General features: G+C 39.5%; 1 protein-coding gene across 1 annotated transcript in view; it reads left to right on the top strand.

Moving 5' to 3' along the window:
* Positions 1-20644, top strand: part of SLC67A1 (solute carrier family 67 member 1) — a 95436-nt gene that overhangs the window by 61511 nt on the left and 13281 nt on the right. The window contains exon 8 of the mRNA XM_089521006.1: positions 15723-15824. Within this exon, the coding sequence (XP_089377132.1) occupies positions 15723-15824 (102 nt within the window). The remainder of the gene's footprint in view (positions 1-15722; positions 15825-20644) is intronic.

Here is a 20644-nt window from a genome sequence, read left to right on the forward strand (position 1 = left end):
CCCCCAGTGTGCACTCTGCACCCCCGCATGCACTCCACTCTCCATGTGCCATCCCATGTGTCCAGCACGGGGAGAGCGAGTGTGTGCCATGCTCGGAAGCCCTTCCCACCGGAAGCCACTGGATGCCCTGCTTATCCAAAGCCCCAAAAGTCCCACCCTTGGAAGCCCCACCCCCCCACACCAGGTGGCACCCAGCCCAGGAATGTCGCCGTGCCTAGACAAACAAATAGGACTTTTTACCAACTATACAAATACCCAGTACTCAGAGACCCCTAATTAAATAGGAAGATTATTTCCAACAGTGCGTAGCATAACAGAGAAGGCCCTCTTCCACACTGCAGCCAAATAAGCTGCTTTAATATTTTAAGTAGAGTCTATTCACTCATGTAAAGACTGAGGTGGTCTTAGATATTGTATAAGGACCTACAAGGGTCAGAACATTTAAGCCTGAGCTGTGAACTATTTTATAAACTAAAAGTAACTCTTGCACATGTTACCATTCACCATTCTATGTGCACAGTGAGAAGCCCCACTAAGTTTGTATGATGCTCACACAAACCCTACTGAGTTAGCAAAACGTACAAGGGGATCTGATGGTGTCACTGAAAAGAAAGGTGCTTGTGGAAAATTATAGCTGGGTTGCTGCCTTTTTAGAGAGTAGTTCTGCTTTGCTTTAATTTATTCTATTTTGTTTGGAGAACCCTATGACCTTTATTTCAAGCACATCTGTGTCATTTTAGCGTAGGATGCTTGGCAAGGCTTGTGTGATTTGAGCATAAAATGGAGTAGGTGAGTGGAGACAGAATCCGGTTGCATGAATGAGATTACAGGAATACAATCAGAGGGTTGTAGAACACAATGTCTCTCTTTGAAAGGACATTAAATTGTGTGTGGGGGGGGGGGGGCTAAAATGGAGTTAATGCAATTCAGAACATGGTACATGAACAAAGGGGCAAAAAAGATGGGCAGGAAAAAGTGGCTTGAAGCTGCCTTTTCTGAAGCCACATTGAAACCCCATCAACCACACTGCCGGCTCCCAAGGCAGCTGGAGTGCTCATGTCATGGACACATGAAATGGCTTCAAGCCAGGAAGAAGCGGAAAAAGCTGCTTCTTTTTGAAATGGCTTTTCTCTGCATAAAGCACCTAAAGGGCACTTTCCTGCTGGCTTCAAGGCAGGTCTCATCTAAACGCCACACCTTCAAGTCAGTCTGAAAGCACCTCTTTTTGCCTGTCTGTTTAGCCCCAAAGTTAGATTGGATCAAGGCTTAAAATGAAATACATTGTTCTGCTATCATAATGTACAATTATTTGTGGTCTCCTGAGGACCAATATGTCTTTGCATTTTGCATTCATAATTTTAAAGATGCAAATAGATTCATGAGAGAGGAGCTGATTGTTTATCAGGAATGCAGCAAGCAGATAGGGTGAAAGTTAACCCTTTCTTGCATTGCTGGAACCCAGAGGAAAAATTATCCTCTAAAAGTGTGATTTAGTAACAAATAGCATAACTTGTTTCTCATAAGAGCAACAGATCACTTTTAAAAAGTAACACCAAAATGTTAGCTTTTGCAATAGTATTTTCAAGCTTTGTGAATATCAATGTGACAAATGGATAATGAGAATATGTCTACCCTACAAAAATATAAGGGATTTATACAAGCCCAGTGGGGCATAATTGGACAACTTCCAGGGCCCACCTTTAATGCCTGATCTAGGCTATCATTCCATTGTTTTCAGAGCAGCTAAGCAGCTACTATTTCACTTCCTCGCAGCGCTTCCAAATTAACATTTCTGGGGCATTTGGGAGGATTAAAATGGTGGATTAAAGTAGTGCCACTAGTGTGGTGTTGGACTATGACTCTGGATAACAGGGTTTAATCCCTGTTTAGCCATGGAAACCCACTGGGTGACTTTGGGCAAGTTATACTCTCCCAGCCTCAGAAAAAGGCAAAGACAGGTATGCTCTAGCAAAATCTTGCCAAGAAAACCCTGTGATAGGTTCTCCTTAAGGTCACCATAGGTCAGAAATGACTTGAAGGCACGCAGCACACATACTACCAAGTAGGCTTGCAAGAGCACAAAGAGCCCTGGCGTAGGGAAAAACCCACTAGAGCATTCTTGACTGAAGGCCCTTTCAGACCTGGAGCCAGTCATGATTTAATAACAAATTAAATGTCATGCTGTTCCCAAGGAATCTGAGAATGGAAGTTCAGTAAGTATTCTGAGCATTCTGTCTTAGAAATTACCTAAAATTGCCTAGTGCAATCCCTACATTTTCTGGAAAGAGAAGCTGTCTTTTATAGGAGTATAGATTTAACCATACCCTGACTTTAAAAAAAAATGTTATCTTCATAGCTGCACTTTTCATTTTAAAAAAAACAATGCCTGAGATAATACCTATGGCAATGTTCAGTACCTTAGTGAACTTCAAGATTTCTCCATATTCATAACACATATTCATTATTCTATTGAATTCTATTAGATCTTTTAATACCCCAAGGCTGGAACGCAGGAAGATTAATTGTAGAGTGGATGGGCCATACACACATATGAGATACTTCTTTTTTTCTACCAAAATTATTGTTTAATCACATTTCTTAGTGTGAAAAGGTATATCTGGCTAGCTTTTGTAAAAAGGAAGAAAGTGGAAAATCAGCAGTTACTCCCCTCTTCCCGTGCACCTGTATACAACTAAATCCACCACTGGATGAAATGAAAGCTAAGATTTTGGCCCTGGGGTTTAATTAAATGTAAACCAATTCTCTGTTCTTTTGCCATGAAGTCTTCCGACAAAGCATCTGGAGGAAACAAGCTGTTACTAGATGCTTCTAAGGGACAAGAGAGGTGCTTCATGTACAGTCTCTGCTTTTTCATCTGAACATCAAACGTAATTACCAGTTGGAGGAACAAATCCATCAAACACTGTGGCTGTTGCACAGCTTCCATGCCTTTCAATGAGTCCAGCACATTGGCATTTTCCTTGCCTGGCAAAAAATATTGAGTCACTGCTCTTATAAGCACACGCTCTGAGTTTCTGAACTTGCAATTTAATTGTGTGTCTTACTCAGCTGAGCCTTCAGCTGGCTACTCAAATCTGCTTATTGTCTTTTAACACAGGGCATGTAGAGCCAGTAGCTGGTTACTAGCTTTTTGTCAGGATGGTATCACACGGAGGCAAATTGCTTAAATCCCATGCAGAAACGGGATTTTAAAATTCGGAAAACGCCCGCAAATGTGGGATGTTTTCAGACACATTTGCTTGAAAGAGAAATAATGCAAAAATAACCCAAACAGAAAGATGACAAAAACTACTTTTTACTTTTGGAATTTCCCGAAAGTAAAAAGGAATTGTTTTTGACAACTTTCCGTTTATTTTCATGTTATTTCTCTTTCGGGCAAACATCATCTGAAAAACATCCTGCATGTGCGAGTTTTTTCTACTTTTAAATCTAGTTTTTGCCCTGGATTCGTCCAGTGTGACAAAGTCTATGATTTTTGACTCAGGAACATTTCCCTTTCAGTCCTATACTCATCAGCTATCCTAACTTGACAGGGACAGTCCCAGTTAATTCTTTTGACACCCCACTTTTTCGGACGATTTTAAAATGTCCCAGTTTCTCACTCCTCTCTCACTCCCCTTCTTTGTCCCTGACTTACTATATAGCAGGCTACAAACTGAGTTCAAAATCCAAAAAGAGTTTGTACTCAATAAACTGAGGTGGGGATGATAGGAGGGAGTGAAATCTTGCCCTTCCCAGTGAATGTAGGCAAAAGCAAACTGTTGCAGCCTCTTCTGCTTACCTGTACTTCTTCATTAATAACTTTTGCCATCTTTACTATACTCTGATGTTGCTTTATCACATGTGTTCCAATTTTCATCTGTGAAATATTGGAGGATATAGAACCCTGGAGAAGCTTTGGCCCTCTAGATGTTTTGGACATCAGCTTCCAGAAGCCCCAGCCCGCAACAAAGAAATGTGGAACTATAGTTAAAAATGTTGGGAAGGTCAGTGCTTTCCCCCATTTTCCTAGGTGTTTGAATCTAATGTTGACTACTCAAATGCAAGAAATATATTCTCCATATGCTCAGGCAAATGTTATTGTTACACTGTGTTCCAGGAATGAGACACAGCTTTAAAAACAAGGCATAAGTACTGTTGAACTGGAATCAAACTCAGCAGAAAAACTGTCTATATCAAATCCATATCAAGGTGGACTGGGAAAACAATTTGCCCTTTGATCAGACATCCCACATGCCAGTTGCAAATACGACCAGAACCTGCTCCCCTGCATTTTCATTTAGTCATGAAACCATGGGAACATTCACTTTATTGTGTGGCATATGGTACAAATGAGTAGCAGCCATCCCATGGTGAATTTATGGCCACAAAGAACAAAGACTTGAGTAGTGGGCTAAAGTTACAGCAGGGAAGATTTTGCATAAACATCAAAATAAACTTCTTGGCAAGAAGAGTTATTCAGTAATTAAACAGGTACCTAAGGAGGGAGGGAGGATTTTCCTCCTTTGCTGAAGGACTTAAATCAGAGCCTAGCTTTTCATCTGTTGGGACTAGTTTGGGGTTTCTTGTATTTAGCAGTGCGCTACATGTCTTCTTCTACCTCATGATTCCATGAAATGTCCGAAATGAGCAGGAAATTTCTGAGTTTTTATTGAGTGATTGATGTCCCCCCCTTCCCCCCCCCAAATGGGTCAAAAGAGAGCCCATACATTAATAAAAACAAAGTACCTGAATTAAAAAATAAAAATAAAAATTGTTTTTAAAAGCCATTAAATAATCATAGAATCATAGAATCATAGAGTTGGAAGAGACCACAAGGGCCATCCAGTCCTGCCATGCAGGAAATCCAGATCAAAGCATCCCCGAAAGATGGCCATCCAGCCTCCGTTTGAAGACCTCCAAGGAGGGAGACTCCACTACACTCCTAGGAAGTGTGTTCCACTGTCGAACAGCCCTTACTGTCAGGAAATTCCTCCTAATGTTGAGGTGGAATCTCTTTTCCTGCAGCTTGCATCCATTGCTCCGGGTCCTAGTCTCTGGAGCAGCAGAAAACAAGCTTGCTCCCTCCTCAATATGACATCCCTTCAAGTATTTAAATAGGGCTAAATCTACTGTACTAAAACATTGCTACTTTAAAATAATATATATGCTTTCAAAATTTGTGAAGAAAACACGCTGCCAATGAGTGTGATGGATGTGAAATAAGTTTTATGGATTTTGCCCAGTTGACTAGTCCCATTTGTGATGTCATCAACACAGTTGAGCTGAATAGCTATTTTTGGGTTAGTTTGTTCTTTCCATGTTCTTGCTTGGGTTCGATTTTGATCTTCCTGGGACTAGAGACCTTGCTGCATACACATTGGTATGCTTGCATGTCAACATCTTTCTGTTTATTTTCAGAACTGTGTCCAGATTTCAACATGGAAAATTGCTGTTTTTAAAACCACATTTAGTCTTGATAGTGACTGTCACTAGTTGTCATACCCATTGGTTGTATGTCACAAAGCACCAAGCAGTTCTTTATAACCAAACTGAAAACCAAAGGGATGATCCAAATTGAATGTATGGGAATAATTCCATTGGTTCTGATATATCAGTGTTGGCTTTTGTCTGTTTGTACCCCTGGCAAGATCCAGTACTTCTCCTGCTTGCTGTTTTGAGCTTTGTAAAATAATACTGCACACATTGACTGGTATACTGCTGGTTAGTTCCAATTAAAGTTGGGACCATTGGATTAGTTGTTGAATGGTGAGTCAACATGTTGTTGTTAACCGTCTTCGAGTCAGCCCCAACCCTATCGATGAGACATCTCCAAAACCCCTTGTCCTCCATTGCTGTGCTTAGGTCCTATAAGGCCCACAACCTCCATGACTGAGTCCATTCATCTGGCATTTCCTCTCTTTCTACAATTAGGGAGAGTTCAGGCTTGATTTGTTCTAGTATCCAGTTCTGGCTGTCCATGGTGTCTTCAGCACTCATATCACAAATGAATTTATTTTCTTGTGTCAGCTTTCTTCACTGTCCAGCAGTCACATCTGTACATGGTGATGGGGAATATAATGGACTAGATGACTCAAATTTTAGTGCTCAGTTGTATATCTTTACTCTGTAGGATCTTGTCTAGTTTTTTCATAGCTTCTCTTCCCATTCCTAGATCCAAACTACAAGAAATATTTAACTATTTCAGTTTCTTCATTATCTAGTTTGAATGTATGTAGATCCCCCATGGTCATTATTTTTGTTTTCTTTATGTTCAGCAGTCAGCCTGCCTTGACACTTCTTTCACTGACCTTCCTTAATGATTGTTCCAAGTCTGTGATGTTTTCAACTAGTAGTATGGTGAAATCTTCCCAATCTTTTCTATGCCCTACACCCCTAGGAAATGTTTGATTAATATTCACACCCACTACAAAAGTATTATCACATTTGAAGATGAAGAGATCTAATTTCTAATTTTTGTACCACAAACTGAACAACATGAAATACTTGCAGATGAACAAATTGAACTTTTAAAAAAATAAGCTATTAACTCAGTGCATAAAATGCAAATCTAAATTGAGCAATTAGTTTCTAATTTATTCAGAAAACAACGAGTTTTCTCTCAAGGACACAACCCACTCTTTGTTGCACCCCTTAAATTCCATCTCACATCCACTGGGGATGCAGGCACCCCAGGTTGAGAACCCCTGTCTTCAGTTGTTCATGTTCCTTCCTCCTATCTTCACTCCCCCTTCTTCTGAAACCAAACCGACTCTTTGTATGGTATGTTCTGTGTACAAGTTGAACAGGTAGAGTGATAGAATGCATCCTTGTCTAACTCCTTTGCCAATTGGGAACCATTTTGTTTCTCCATATTCTGTTCTAACAATAGCCTAAATATAGATTTCTCATCAGGGCTATCAAATGTAGTGATACTCCCATGTCTTTAAGAGCATTCCATAGCTTTTCATGGTCTATACAGTCAAAGACTTTGGAGATTATCGCACTGTCTTTTTCCATCCTTCCATCCCAAACTTGGTAAGGGATGAAAGTCCAGTTCTTTCAAATAATGCCAGGGAAGTCCGGATCAGGTACGAGATGCCATGATCAGATACTGGATGCCTCCAACCTGGGCATGAAGGACTGTGATAAAATCTGTGCTGAAAAGTTTTCATCATGCGCTGAGATCAAGATGGAAGGACAGAAAAGGGCAGTGCTTGCTATAAAGTCTATATCAGTGGTTCTCAACCTTCCTAATGCCGCTACCCTTTAATACAGTTCCTCATGTTGTGGTGGCCCCCAACCATAGAGGAGCGGTGTCTCAGTTCCTAAGACCATAGGAAATATGTATTTTCCAATGGTCTTAGGCCACCCCTGTGAAAGGGTCGTTCAACCCCCAAAGGGTTCACTACCTACAGGCTGCGAACCGCTGGTCTATATAGTCTATAAATCATATGCTGATTTTTTTCTGGAATTCCTTGGTACACTCGATTAACCACTGTATGTTTGCAATGTGGTCCCTAGTGCCTCCTCTTTTTCTGAACCCCGCTTGCTTTTCTGGGATTTCTTTCTCTGTGTATGATTGGGGTCTATGCTGCAAAATTTTGAGCAGAATTTTGTTTGCATAGGAAACCAATGCTATGTTCTTATAGTTGCTGAGGTCTTTTGTGTCACTTTTTTTTAATTGGGATGTTTATTGATCATTTCCAGTCTGTTGGCCACCATTTTGTTTTCCATATTTGTTGGCATATTTTAGTAATCACTAGAGTTTATTCTGCCTATGTGTAGCAATTCTATTGGAATATCATCTGTTCTTGGTGATTTATTCTTCCCAGTATTTCTAATTGCAGCTTCTACATTGCTCTCTAGGATTTTGGGTTCATCTTTGTATGCTTCTTCATTCCATGTGTTGTTCATTTTTTTCTTCTCTTTTATATACCTCTTCTGTGTATTGCTTCCATCATCATTTTATTTCTTCTTGATCTTGTAGTACAGTGCGCCCTTTCCTTACGCGGGGGACCTGTTCTGCCCCCCAGCCATGTAAGGCAAATACCACATATGCTCGAGCCACGTTTAAAACAATGGGGCTCGTGCACACAGTGCAGCGCAACACCATTGCCTCTTCTGTCGCACGGCTTTCAGCAGAAGCTGAAAGCTGCATATAGCGTGCCCGCATATGACTCTAGCACACTGTATGTTCTTCTTCTGATCATAGAACATTCTCACCCTTGGTCTGAGCTTTCTCTTTTGTTCCCAGATCTGGTGGAAGAAGTCTCTCATTGTTCCTTTTTTGTTGTTGTGTTCTGTTTCTCTGCATTGGTTTTTATAATAGTTTTCTTTATCTTTATGCACTAGTTGTTGGACAGTTGCATTCATGGTTCTGATTTTGTTGCTATCTCCCTTTTATTTTGCCTCAACATATAGGTAACTCTGATTGATTCAATGGATCTATTCTAGACAGGATTAATAACAGGATTTAGGCCATTCTGCTTATATATTAAAATTACTAGAAGCATATGAAGCTAAGCAGTTATTTCTCAAAAGATGCAAGCAGTTGTCATGTCTTTCTACATTTTATGAATATCTGATATTGAGGTACAATTACATCCAAACTCCACAAAATACTGATACCTTTATTCAACCAACCAAATTGTGCTAAATAGATGACACAGACTTTCAAAGCTCCACTGGCTCCTTCGTCAGGCAAAGGTGTTAAAAATCATAGGGGAGACATTTTTTTAAAAAAATAAGCATGTTAGTCACAGACCTGCATGTTGTTGGTGTGTGAGGGATATCTATGCAGGCAGACCCATCCTCCTTCTGGCCATGTGGCACTGGGAACAAATTGATATTGTGTGTGTGTGTGTGTGTGTGTGTGTGTGTGTGTGTGTGTGTTAAAACTTGGTAGGAGATTACCTATTAATAGCTGCATTGAAGGTACCTCCCAATGCTGGCTTCTTTCCCAAAAGGAGATTACTTTTTATCTCCACTGTGTATTTTTCTACTTTCAGATCTGAAAATATCAGCCTGATATATTAGCTGTTGTTGGTGGCATATAAAAGGAAGAAAAGGAGATTTCACTGTTTGAATGTATTTGAATGTATATATTGGGAGTTTCCAATTAAATATTTCCACTGCAGGTTCAGAAGCTTATCTGTCTTTGAAAGAAGACAAAGACAAAGTTGTTTCACCTGCAGCATATGTACATAGCCATGGGCGGCTCTTGTTATGTCACATTGCAAACTATTTCCTTCCTCTTTTGTGTATTGATGACAGAACAGATTCCAGTTAGGGTAAATAGAGCCTTCTGTTCACACTACTTCAAAGGAGGCCATGTTACAAAGGCAAACACAACATATGAGACAGTAGGCCAAGGCAGTCTGCTGTGTGATGTCTGAAACAGAGTCATCAGGGAACCACAATGCTTTTCAGTATGGAAGTATGAAAAATTGAGACTGAGGTGGGTTAGTTGCCTGTAGCGAGGATACATCAGCTGAGGTATCTTTCATACTACATGATTATAGCACTTTGATGCCACTTTCACTGCCATGGGGATTTGCTCGCCTTAGGGTTGCTATAAGTCAGAAATGACTTGAAGGCACACAACAACAACAACAACAACAACAATCTGTAGCCATTCACCCATTACATGGCTTTACACCATGGGTGGGAATTATAAGGCCCTCCAAATTTTATTGTACGACAGATCCCTTCAGCCCTAGCCAACACAGCCAACAGTGAGAAATGTTGGAAGCTGAAGTCCAGCAACTTCAAGAGGGCCATATAATTCCAGTTCCTGCTTTCAGGCTCCTCCTTTCTTCCTCATCTTCAGGTCATTGTAATAGTTACTCTGATACATTCCTTAGAGCTCTGCCACTGGTGCACTACTATTTTCTTCTGGGAACCCGTGGTGAAAGACAGAAATGCATTCCTAAGCATTGATGCTACATACAATGGAGTCTCTGTGCATTTCAAATCTCCACAGTATATCTGTTGCACATGATAAACTGTGCATGTTTGTTGCAACTGTAGTGATCATCTTTAAAGTTTGTTTTACTTTTTCAACAGTACAGTTTGAAATATTCATAGTAGGGGGGTTGGCAAGAAGTCATTGCAGGATGCTTGTGTGCTAAATTTCTGAAAGATGGTACTGACTTTCCAGAAGCATCAGGCTAGTAGTTCCACTAGCCATCTGGATCCAGCACATCCGGAGGGCACTAGATTGGAGAAAGCTAATGCATTTAGAAGTCTGGTCTGTCTATCAGGTCAAGTGATCATGAGAAAGAGAGAAACAGAATCTTGTATAAAGGTACTGTGGGATTTGTGGATCTTGTGGGTTGGAAGTGCAGAATGCGAGAGTGGTTTGAAGAGTGTTTTTGAATGATATGGAGTATATCTACACTGTAGAAATAATGCAGTTTGGCATCACTGTAACTGCCATGGCTACATCCTAAAGAATCCTGGGATTTGTAGTTTTGTGAAGCATCGCTTTGGCAGAGAAGGCTAAAGACCTTGTAAAACTAAAGATCCCAAGATTCCATAGGATGGGACTATATACTTAAGATGGTGTCAAACTGCATTATTTTTCCAGTGTAGATGCATTCATAGAGAACTGTGTTCAGAGGAACAGATTTGTGTTTAGTAACTCAGACCACACCTTTGCCAGGCATTAGCTGACTGGGAAAGTGAATTGTCTTTTCCCCTCACTGGTTTACCTGTCTGTGAAGTTCATATTTTGTGACTAATCATGGCAGCCATTTTGTGAAGCTCCATTTTGTGATGCCAGCCATATACTTTCCCAATATGGCCACTAACTGGCCCTAAAGGGTTGGTGATTCAGACTCCCACTAGCAAGGGGGAGAAAGAAGACAGACGCAGTCAGCAGTCAGAAGAGAAATTAGACACTTTTTGTTTGAAAATGGGTGTAATCATGTAATCACAGCCAAAGTCTGAGTTTACCTGTGACTTTTAAGAAGACAGATACCTCTTTATGCAATCTTTATTTTTCTTTTCTGTTCACTCAATACATTTTTATACTATAATCCCATAGTGCAGTAAAAGATAAGCTGCCACAGGAAATAGCTAAGGATTAGTAACAATCTCAGCATCATCACAAAAAATCTGTTTCCAAGGATCCTTTCAAGGTATGGGTCACTGAAGACAGAAAAGACCCTGCAATGTTCTTCTCCTTTTATGGCTTGCATAGGAAAGTCTAGGTTAACTCTGAATATGTAATCCTGTCCTTGAAATGTGCCACTGCTGAGTCAGTGATACTAAACTCATAAATGCCCAAAGCAATCTCCACTCCTTAATGTAATACTTGACGGATGTGCAAGGATGACTCATGTGAGCTGACAACGCTTTCCATTGGTAGAGGGCCCACTTCTCATGTCTTTGAGAAGGTGTGGAAAGTTTCAAAATGCTCGTGACTGCTAGGAGGTGCTTGATAGCATTAAATGTGATGCAGCATATCCACCCTCCATGGAAATGAACCACAAATTATTTGTAGCATTGTTTTAATGATGGTTTTCAGAGTCTGAGGTTGCAATAGAACATGTACAGCCTGATCCTGGCTTGCCATTAGTCAGCATCATCCCATATAATGCCATAGCATTATGCTGAAATGGCCATAAGCCAAGAGTTGGGTGTTACTCTGTGGCTGTCCATTGCACTCTCACCAGACTCTCTCTCATCATTTTCCCAGCTACTGTCATGATGAGAACCTATAATCAGTATAAGAGTTCAACAACACCCTATTCCCTTTGAGCTTTTGTGGAAATATAGCTTGTTCAAGTCATTTTGACTTATGAAGTCCTTTGTGCATGTTAAGGCTAAAGAGAACAAAGGGGGAATTACTGAGGAGGATTTTGTGGTAATTCCTAGTTACTATTGCTACTTTTTAGTTTGAATGAACTCATGTGCTTTTAGCAAGAGCATACCAAGCAACATTCAATGTGTCAAATGTCTTGCCACTACAAGTTAGGGTATGAAATGAATTTGAATTTATTTTGTGTCCATTTGGGTTACATTCCTGATAATTTTTCATATACAGCTACTGAGTAAAAAAAGCTGCTTTGGAGACTATAACTGCATCTGCACTGCAGAAATAATGCAGTTTGACACCACTGTAACTGTCATGGCTCAATGCTATAGAATTCTGAGATTTGTAGTTTTGTGAGATATATAGCCTTCTCTGTAAGAGAGCTCTGATGCCACAACAAGCTACAGATCCCAGAACTTCATAGCACTGAGCTATGGCAGTTAAAGCCGTGTCAAATTGGATTATTTTTGCAGTGTGGATGCAGCCTATCAGATAGAAAGTTTGTCTGCCAAATAACTGTTCAAGACAATGGAACTCTTCACAAAGAATACTGTAAGTAGTAATCTTATCCTTGGGAATTTCCCATTTGTCCCTTAATATGAATAAGATCACAGGCAGATATATATTGTAATGGCACAGTCTCTTCAGTTACAATGAGTGAGCAACAGCATTTAACACAACTTTGATTCAGTTAAGGAAACAACTGCTATTGCAAACACAGAACCTATGTTCTTCCCAGGAATAAAAGAGACACTAAGAGGTAAATCTTCAAATTCATGTTGCTTTACTTTCCTTAATCCTTCCTATTACAGTTAGGCCTCACTTCCATATTGTGCAATTCCATGTCAGAAACGCCATGCAACCCTCTATCTAAACTGTCATATGTGATCATGTCAGTGATAGCTTTCACCACTGAGGAGCTGTCAAGTGGAAGGAAGAACTGGAGCTTTTCTCTAAGGATGTAGCAAGATGGGGCAAAGCCATGGGGCTCCCTCTTACAGCACAAGACAGGGAATGTCTCTCTTGAGTGGCAAGCCAAATCAAATGTGAGTAGAGGTCATAAGATCAGCAGCATTTTTCCTTGCTATTCTCAGCCACCCAATTGAAGCATACCTACAGTTTGCTGAGAACATGGTGTGAACTGCTTCTCATAGAATCCTTCAAGACTAGTAGCAATTCAATTTTTAAATAGGCTTCCTTGGTGAGGACATAAGATAAAACTTAATGGCTGTTCCCACCCTCTGGAACTCCCTCCCATAGGAGGCTAGGCTGGCCCCTTTTCCTTGCTTTCCTTCCTCTGGAAGGCAAAAACCTTTATGTTTAAGCAAGCTTTTAATGCATAAGCAGGAAAGCTTTTTATTGGCATGTTTTACCTTTCTTTTTACACTTTGCATGTCTTTAAAATAATTTTATATTGTTTTATGTGATGATTTTAATTGTTTGGTTTGATTTTTTTAAAAGAAAATTATTGTTCTGTTTTTTCAAATGACTCTTTCTGGGAGCTGCCTGGGATCCCACTTTGAAATAAATAGATTGATTATAGGGCTCCTCTAAAGTATTTGATATTTTAATACACCTTTTTCACAAAATCAGAATTGGAATTCTGATTTCTTTTGAGGATTTTTTAAAAAATAGTATTCAGTGCAGCCCATAGAAGGTCCCAGGGAAGAAAACTGGATCCTGGATCCACTGCAGTTTCCTATCCCTGCTGTGGCCACTTCACTATATTGTCTTTAAACAGAAACTTTTGGAAAGCAGTAAGCCCTGTTGTTTGATCCTGAATCCATGGATGCATAAATAAGCTTACTAGTATGAGCACATAAATGATCTTCACGCATACAGGCACAATCTGCTTTCTGAAAGAGTATATTTGTCTAGGGTTTGTTTGTTTGTTTGTTTGTTAGTCTTTTAAGCACGTTGGTAAATGCACCTCCCATAAAACCAGGAGTAGCATTCACCACCCCAAAGCAATGGAGCCAGAGATCCCTTCTGCATAATTGCATATGCACTCCTGCATGTTTGTCATATACTGTAGTAGGTGACATAGTCTCAAAGGACTAATTTTTAAAGTTAAAAGTGAAATGTAACTTAATCAAAACAATAAGACTCATAACTTGATGCAGGCAGGCAAGAGAGGACTTGTGTTTTTCATCAATCATTAGTGAAGTCACCAAAGATTTGCCCAAACCTGTCACATTTGTGCATCTTTGTTTTATGCAGCAAGCTCAAAACAGATCAAGAGCAAAGGGCAATGAGAGATGACATTCCCATGGCCCCAGCAGTTCTGTATCATCTGCAGACCTGGGTTATCAAGGAAGAATTTATGCTCTTTGAACTGCAGTACAGTACATGGAATTGAGTTTGTTAGAAAGCACATCTAAGGATCTTGGGAACCAGCCTTTAGGGTGGGGGAAAATAGAATTAAACCAAAAGACATATAATTACTCATATGGAGAAGTGGCACACCCAAGAGAGAACCTCCCAAGGGATCTGTATACTTAAGTACTATTTTAAGGAATTAAATTCAGCTGCCCTCTGTATTTATTTGTTTCCGACTTTCCTACCTGTATAGCTTGCTCTTTCTTCAATGGACAACCAGGCAATTTCCCATCTAGAGAGTGCCTAGGACCATATCCACATATCTGCACTAGAGAAGTGTTTCCTCTGCCCAGCATTTACAAACAAAGAAAGAGAAAAGGAAAACCTACACGGCTTACACTACATGCAAGCATTATACACAAATGTAACAAACTTCTGTTGGCCTTTTTTTTTTAGAAAAAATCTCATTCAACAGAGGATACTTTTAAAAATGCAGAGGAGAACTTCACCATTTCTCTGTCTGCCACTTCTTTGTTCAAAATGCCCCCCACAATAGTTCCTTTTCTCCTATGAAGTTCAAACATGTATTACCCTCCCAAGTGAGAAATGGAGATGAGGTGTATGAGGTGAATGCATAGACAGAAGAAAGATTAAGAATCTCCTCGGATCCCTCTCTAAATTGTCCCCTCCTAGTTTCTTAAAATAAAGGCCATCAGAGCTCTGTATGTTGTTGTTGTGTGCCTTCAAGTTATTTCCAACTTATGGTGACCCTAAGATGAACCTATTACAGTACAGGGTTTTCTGGGGCTGAGAGAGTAGTACTCACCCAGTATCACCCAGTGGGTGTCCATAGCTCAGTGGGAAATTGAACCCTGATCTCCAAGTCATAGTCCAACCCTTAAACATTACACCACGCTGGCTCTCCCTAAGTTCCATTACCTGTCTTTATGCAGAACCTTTCCCTAGGCTTGTCAACTCTTTATATAACCAGCTCAATGTTATAAAAGAAAGAAGGTGCATAGAATGCTCAGTGGCCAAAATTCTATACACTTTACACTTTTACCATGTTGTAGTAAACAACGTACATCTTATAGCACCTTTGAAACTCAGGGGCGCTACAAGATGCCTCTTTACACTGATTCAGACTAACACAACCTTGTCTTTGCAGTATACAGCATCATAGATATACTGAATCACATAATTGGGCATCCAGTTACCAAAATGGTACCCTGACATTGAATTCACCCATGATGAAAAGGCTATTTACCTTCCCACCTAACAACCCAGAAAGTGTGAGAGGAGACTGTGTGTGTATTTGCAGAAAGATTGGTTGCACTAGGGACCAGAATTGGGCAACATCTGAGTAAATACAGTGGCTTGGCTATCATATGTAAGTACGATCAGTTTTACACTAGCAAAGTCTCCAGACAAAATTATGACCAGCAGAAGTGGAAGTTCTCAGCAATGCTCCCAGATTCAAATTTTCCAAGTACATGAGGTAAATCATTGCACAGAAACTGGTTGTATTTTATCTTGAAGTGTATGGGAACCTGATGTTCTCTGCCCTCTTGTCTTTCCCTAGGTTGTCCAGGGCTTAGTCATTGGAAAGTTAACTAGTCGCTATACAGAGCGGGCTCTGCTCATGCTGAGTGTCTTAGTCTTCTGTGGAGTTGGCGTTGGTATGGTAAGTATGTAAGTATGGTAATGAGCCTGAATGTATATCAGCTAATACTAACCGCACTTGAATGCCATGTGCAGCTGAAGATATAAAATGTATTGTGTTTGAGATAAACTGAACTGATGTGGTGTTGGTCTATTCACAGGGGCACCCATTGTTACTGAATATTGTAGTCATCAAGTGAAGACCATTGACTCAGACCAGTTTATTTTCTGAAACTAAATAGACTGGCTAACTAATAGTTAGATTAACTTACTAAGTAGCTAATGTTTGTTTGATGTAATCAGGTAAATGGCTGGATTTTTGTCTTCTAAATACTAGGGAACCAAAAACAAAGCACAAGTTTGGTAATTCCTTTATTAGGATCAGTATGAAGGTGTACAAGCTTTTATACCCTGTAGAGCTCATGTAAGGCAGGGGATAGATGAAGGGAAGTCCAGACGTTAGGCAGGATGTGATAGGCATGATGTCTGCAGTTAAGCAGTCTGAATGCATCATTAGATATTTCATTGGTGGATGTGCAGGTATCAGATTATACTTAGCAATTAACACTGTGAGAAAAACAGTTACTGCTCCCCATTTCTGCAAAGTCAAAGGCTGTCTCCACTTCAGAGATCAGCCTTTTATCTTGTGTGAAGTACATATTATATTGTGTGCTGCTGTACCATAGCTTTTTCAAGATCTTTCTCAAATGACTTGGGTTGGAAGAAACCACATTATAGTAGCAATCTAAACAATTTCCCTTTGAGTTTCCAAATTCTGTGGAAGAGGTCTGTCATTCTTCCTTTTTTCTGATGTCTTCTGTTTTTCCACACTATTCATTATTGCAGTTCTAAATACCCCTAATTAATGGCAAATCTCAGGATTCCATAGGATGTTGCCATGGCACTTATAATGGAATCATAGCACTATAATTGTGCACTGTGAAAGAGCTCCAGAACAGATTTCCTCCTTCTTTTCTAGGTACAGTAACTACAGTTTAAAACTATCCTGGCAACCCTAGTTTATCATTAATCCTCACACTTGGAAGTGTGTCCACATTGTGGCTTTGTGTTAGAATGGATCACCAGAGCCTATCTGACCTTGGAAACTATGCCTGATCAGACCTGGTTAGTATTTGGATGATAGACTATCAGGTGCTATAGGCTATATTTCAGTGAAAGAAACTTGCAGAACCACTTCTGAGTATTTATTTCCTAAGAAAACCCTACAAAATTCATGGGGTCACCATAAATCCACAGGTAATATGAAGTCAAATACATACACAATCCAGGATAAGATATCCAAATAGATGTTTGGATCCAAGAACTACAAAAACAAATACAGCAACCTCCTAACACATTTGCCCAGTCTGGAGGGGCCCATTGTTTCATTTTCATAAGAATTCTTTAATCTCTTTCTTTACAAAGCATTCTTATGTAGATGGATTGTAAACAGAGCCACAGATCAGAGAGGCTGGGCAGGCAGACTTAGACATGGAGCACTAAAAATCATCATTTGGAAGGGACAATCACCTCCCACTGGCTCTGCCTTTTTTGGTTTTCATTTTGTTTTTCACCACTATTGATTCTCACTTATAGTGATCATGACCAGAACCATCACTATACAGCAACATCTGCAGATCACAGCAGCATTAATTTTATTCTTCTGTTCTGGGTATTATGAGATGAAAAAACAGGTGTGATACCTGACTAAAGTTTTAGCAAGAGAAACCCTTTAGGGGACAAGAAAAAAAGTCCTGTGAAGCCAGAGTGATGTAGGGATTTGAGCATTGGACTGCAACTCTGGAAACCAGGGTTTGAATTCCCACTCAGCCATGGAAACACACTTGATGATTTTGGGTAACTCACACTCTCTCAGCCTCAGGAGGAGGCAAAAGCAAACCCCTTCTGAACAAATCTTACCAAGAAAACCCTGTGATAGTCTTGTCTTAGAATTGCCATAAGTCAGAAACAACCTGAAGGCACACAACAACAAAAACTTCTGTTAACCATGCATCTTGAAAAGAAATACTGTACACAGTATTATGTGTAAAGAGGATTTTATAACACAGTGTACAAAAGATATGAAACAATTTATTTGGAAGGGAGGAAGACCAAGAATTAAATGGGAAGTGTTAAAAGATACTAAAGAGAGAGGGGGATATGCTGTGCCGGACTTAAAATTATACACATGGACTTGCAACCTCTCATGGATACAGGAATGGATAAAATTGGGTAAGACAGAATTATTAAATTGGGAAGGAGATGGACTTAAACATGGTTGGCATGCCTACTTGATATATGATCGCCAGAGAGAAGATAAAGCTTTTGATATACATCCTGTAAGGAAAGCACTAATGAAGACCTGGATAAAAATAAAAAAAAACTTTTTACAACAAAATCCCAATTTGGACTTCTGCACAAGAAGCTTTTTTTGATAAGCAATTTAAAGATCAAAAATGGCAAACATACAAAGATCTATTAAAAATAGATATTAAAGGAGAGAGAGTATTAAAACAAAGAGAAGAATTGGCTAAGGAAGGGAAACATCTCAGTTGGTGTACTTATGAACAGATAAAAGGAAAATTTAAAGAAGATCTAAAGAATACTGGAATAGAAACAGAAGGTTCTGAATTAGATGAAATCTGGTGGAAAGAGGATAAAAAGAAGATATCCAAAATCTATAAAATATTATTAAACAGGTACTTGGAAACAGAAACTATAAAGGAGAGTATGGTACAATGGGCACAAGACATAGGACACGCCTTGTCTTATGAAGATTGGGAGAAGGCATAGAAACAGACTAATATATTTACAGCATCACAAGACCTGAAAGAGAATTATATGAAAATCGCAAACATTTGGTACCTCACTCTGAGGAACCTGAAGAAAATATATAAATTATCTGAGGAGAAATGTTGGAGATGTGATCATAATTCGGGTTCTTTTTTCCACATGTGGTGGAATTGTAAAAAAAATTAAATTTTTTGGATAAAAGTACATTTAAATATCTCAAGAAACTTAAAGATACAATATAGTATGCAACCGGAATTATATTTGTTGAATATAACATCGCCACTGAAAAAAGAAGACGAAAAGAAATATTGGAGACTTTTACTATATCTTATAACAGCAGCAAGAATAGTAATCGCAAAAAATTGGGGGGGGAATGAGGCACCAAAAATCGAAGAATGGATAATTACACTACAAGAACTAAAGGAAATGGATAGGTTGACTTGCATGATCAATAATAAATCTAAGGATAGATTAATAGAAGACTGGCTGCCAATATTACAATATTGGGAAGAAAACTGGGGGATTAAGAGAGATTTAATGATTTAATGATGTAAAAGAAAAGAATTGACTTAATTAATCAAAGAGAAATGTAAAGTAAATATTCTTTATAAATTAGTAGACAAACAAAGTATATTGTCTTTAATTAACTGATGACAGATTTTTGGGGGGTAAGGATTTAAAAGCAAACAACGCTTGTAAATATATATAAGACATTACAGATGTAGATTATGTTATGTGTTTCAATAGATATTTCTTATTTTACTTATTTTTATTTTTCTGGAACTCTGTATAATATTATATAATAGTATAAATAAAGGTTAAAAAAAGAAAAGGAATACTGTACAGATTTAAGGATTTATTCCTTCAAATATTTTAAAGGTTGGTGACTGCATGTGAGAGTGTGTGTGTGTGTGTGTGTGTGTGCGCGCGCCTTCAAGTCACCTGTAGGTTTAAGTGACCCCATTAATTTCATAATTTCTTAGGCAAGAAATACCAGAGGTAGTTTGCCAGTTCCTCCCTCTGAAATATAGCATACAGCACATAGGAGATTATCAAATGTGGATAGGACAGGGTCGGGATCACTCTCCCAACCTTATCCCGTCCATGACTGCAATGTCATGAAAGCTTTTCATAATGTAGTGCTGATCCTGTCATTATCCTGCCATTGAAGCAGAGTTGTATCAACATGAACTCCCTTTAATACAAAACACCAGGACAATTCCACTTCAGTAATGGGACAATGATAGGATCAGCATGACATCATATGAAAGGCTTTTGTGTGATCATAGTCGATCATATTTCCTAGACAGGACAATGTTTGGAAGCGCAACATCATGTGAAAGTCGATTGGATGGGAAGGATGGGACAAGGACGTCCTTTTCCCATCTAATAATTTAACTAGTATTCATTGGCAGTCTCCCATGAACATATATTATTTCTGGGCTCCTGGAAAATTGCAAGTTGACTGGGGATCAAGGAAGAGAGGAAGCTACTTTATCATGTTAGAGTCTTTGTCCACATACCCCAGTGTTGTGTGTTTCAGGCAGAGGTCTTTCTCATCTTTAGCTACCTGCTTTTTTAAATTGGAGATGCTACAGTCTAGGCCTGAATCTTTTTCATGGTGAGTATGTTCTGTGCCAGCGAGTGACAGTCACCCCAGTCTTAGGAATCATAGAATCATAGAATAATAGAATCGTAGAGTTGGAAGAGACCACAAGGGCCAGTCCAACCCCCTGCCATGCAGGAAATCACAATCAAAGCATCCCCGACAGATGGCCATCCAGCCTCTCTTTGAAGACCTCTAAGGAAGGAGACTCCACTACACTCCGAGGGAGTTTGTTCCACTGTCGAACAGCCCTCACTGTCAGGAAGTTCCTCCTAATGTTGAGGTGGAATCTCTCTTCCTGGAGCTTGCATCCATTGTTCCGTGTTCTGGAGCAGCAGAAAACAAGCTTGCTCTCTCCTCAACATGACATCCCTTCAAATATTTAAATAGGGCTATCATATCACCTCTTAACCTTCTCTTCTCCACGCTAAACATCCCCAACT

The sequence above is a fragment of the Sceloporus occidentalis genome, unplaced genomic scaffold (assembly GCF_023333645.1).
Source record: "Sceloporus occidentalis isolate IW3139 unplaced genomic scaffold, rSceOcc1.0.p SCAF_4, whole genome shotgun sequence".
NCBI lineage: Eukaryota > Metazoa > Chordata > Lepidosauria > Squamata > Phrynosomatidae > Sceloporus > Sceloporus occidentalis.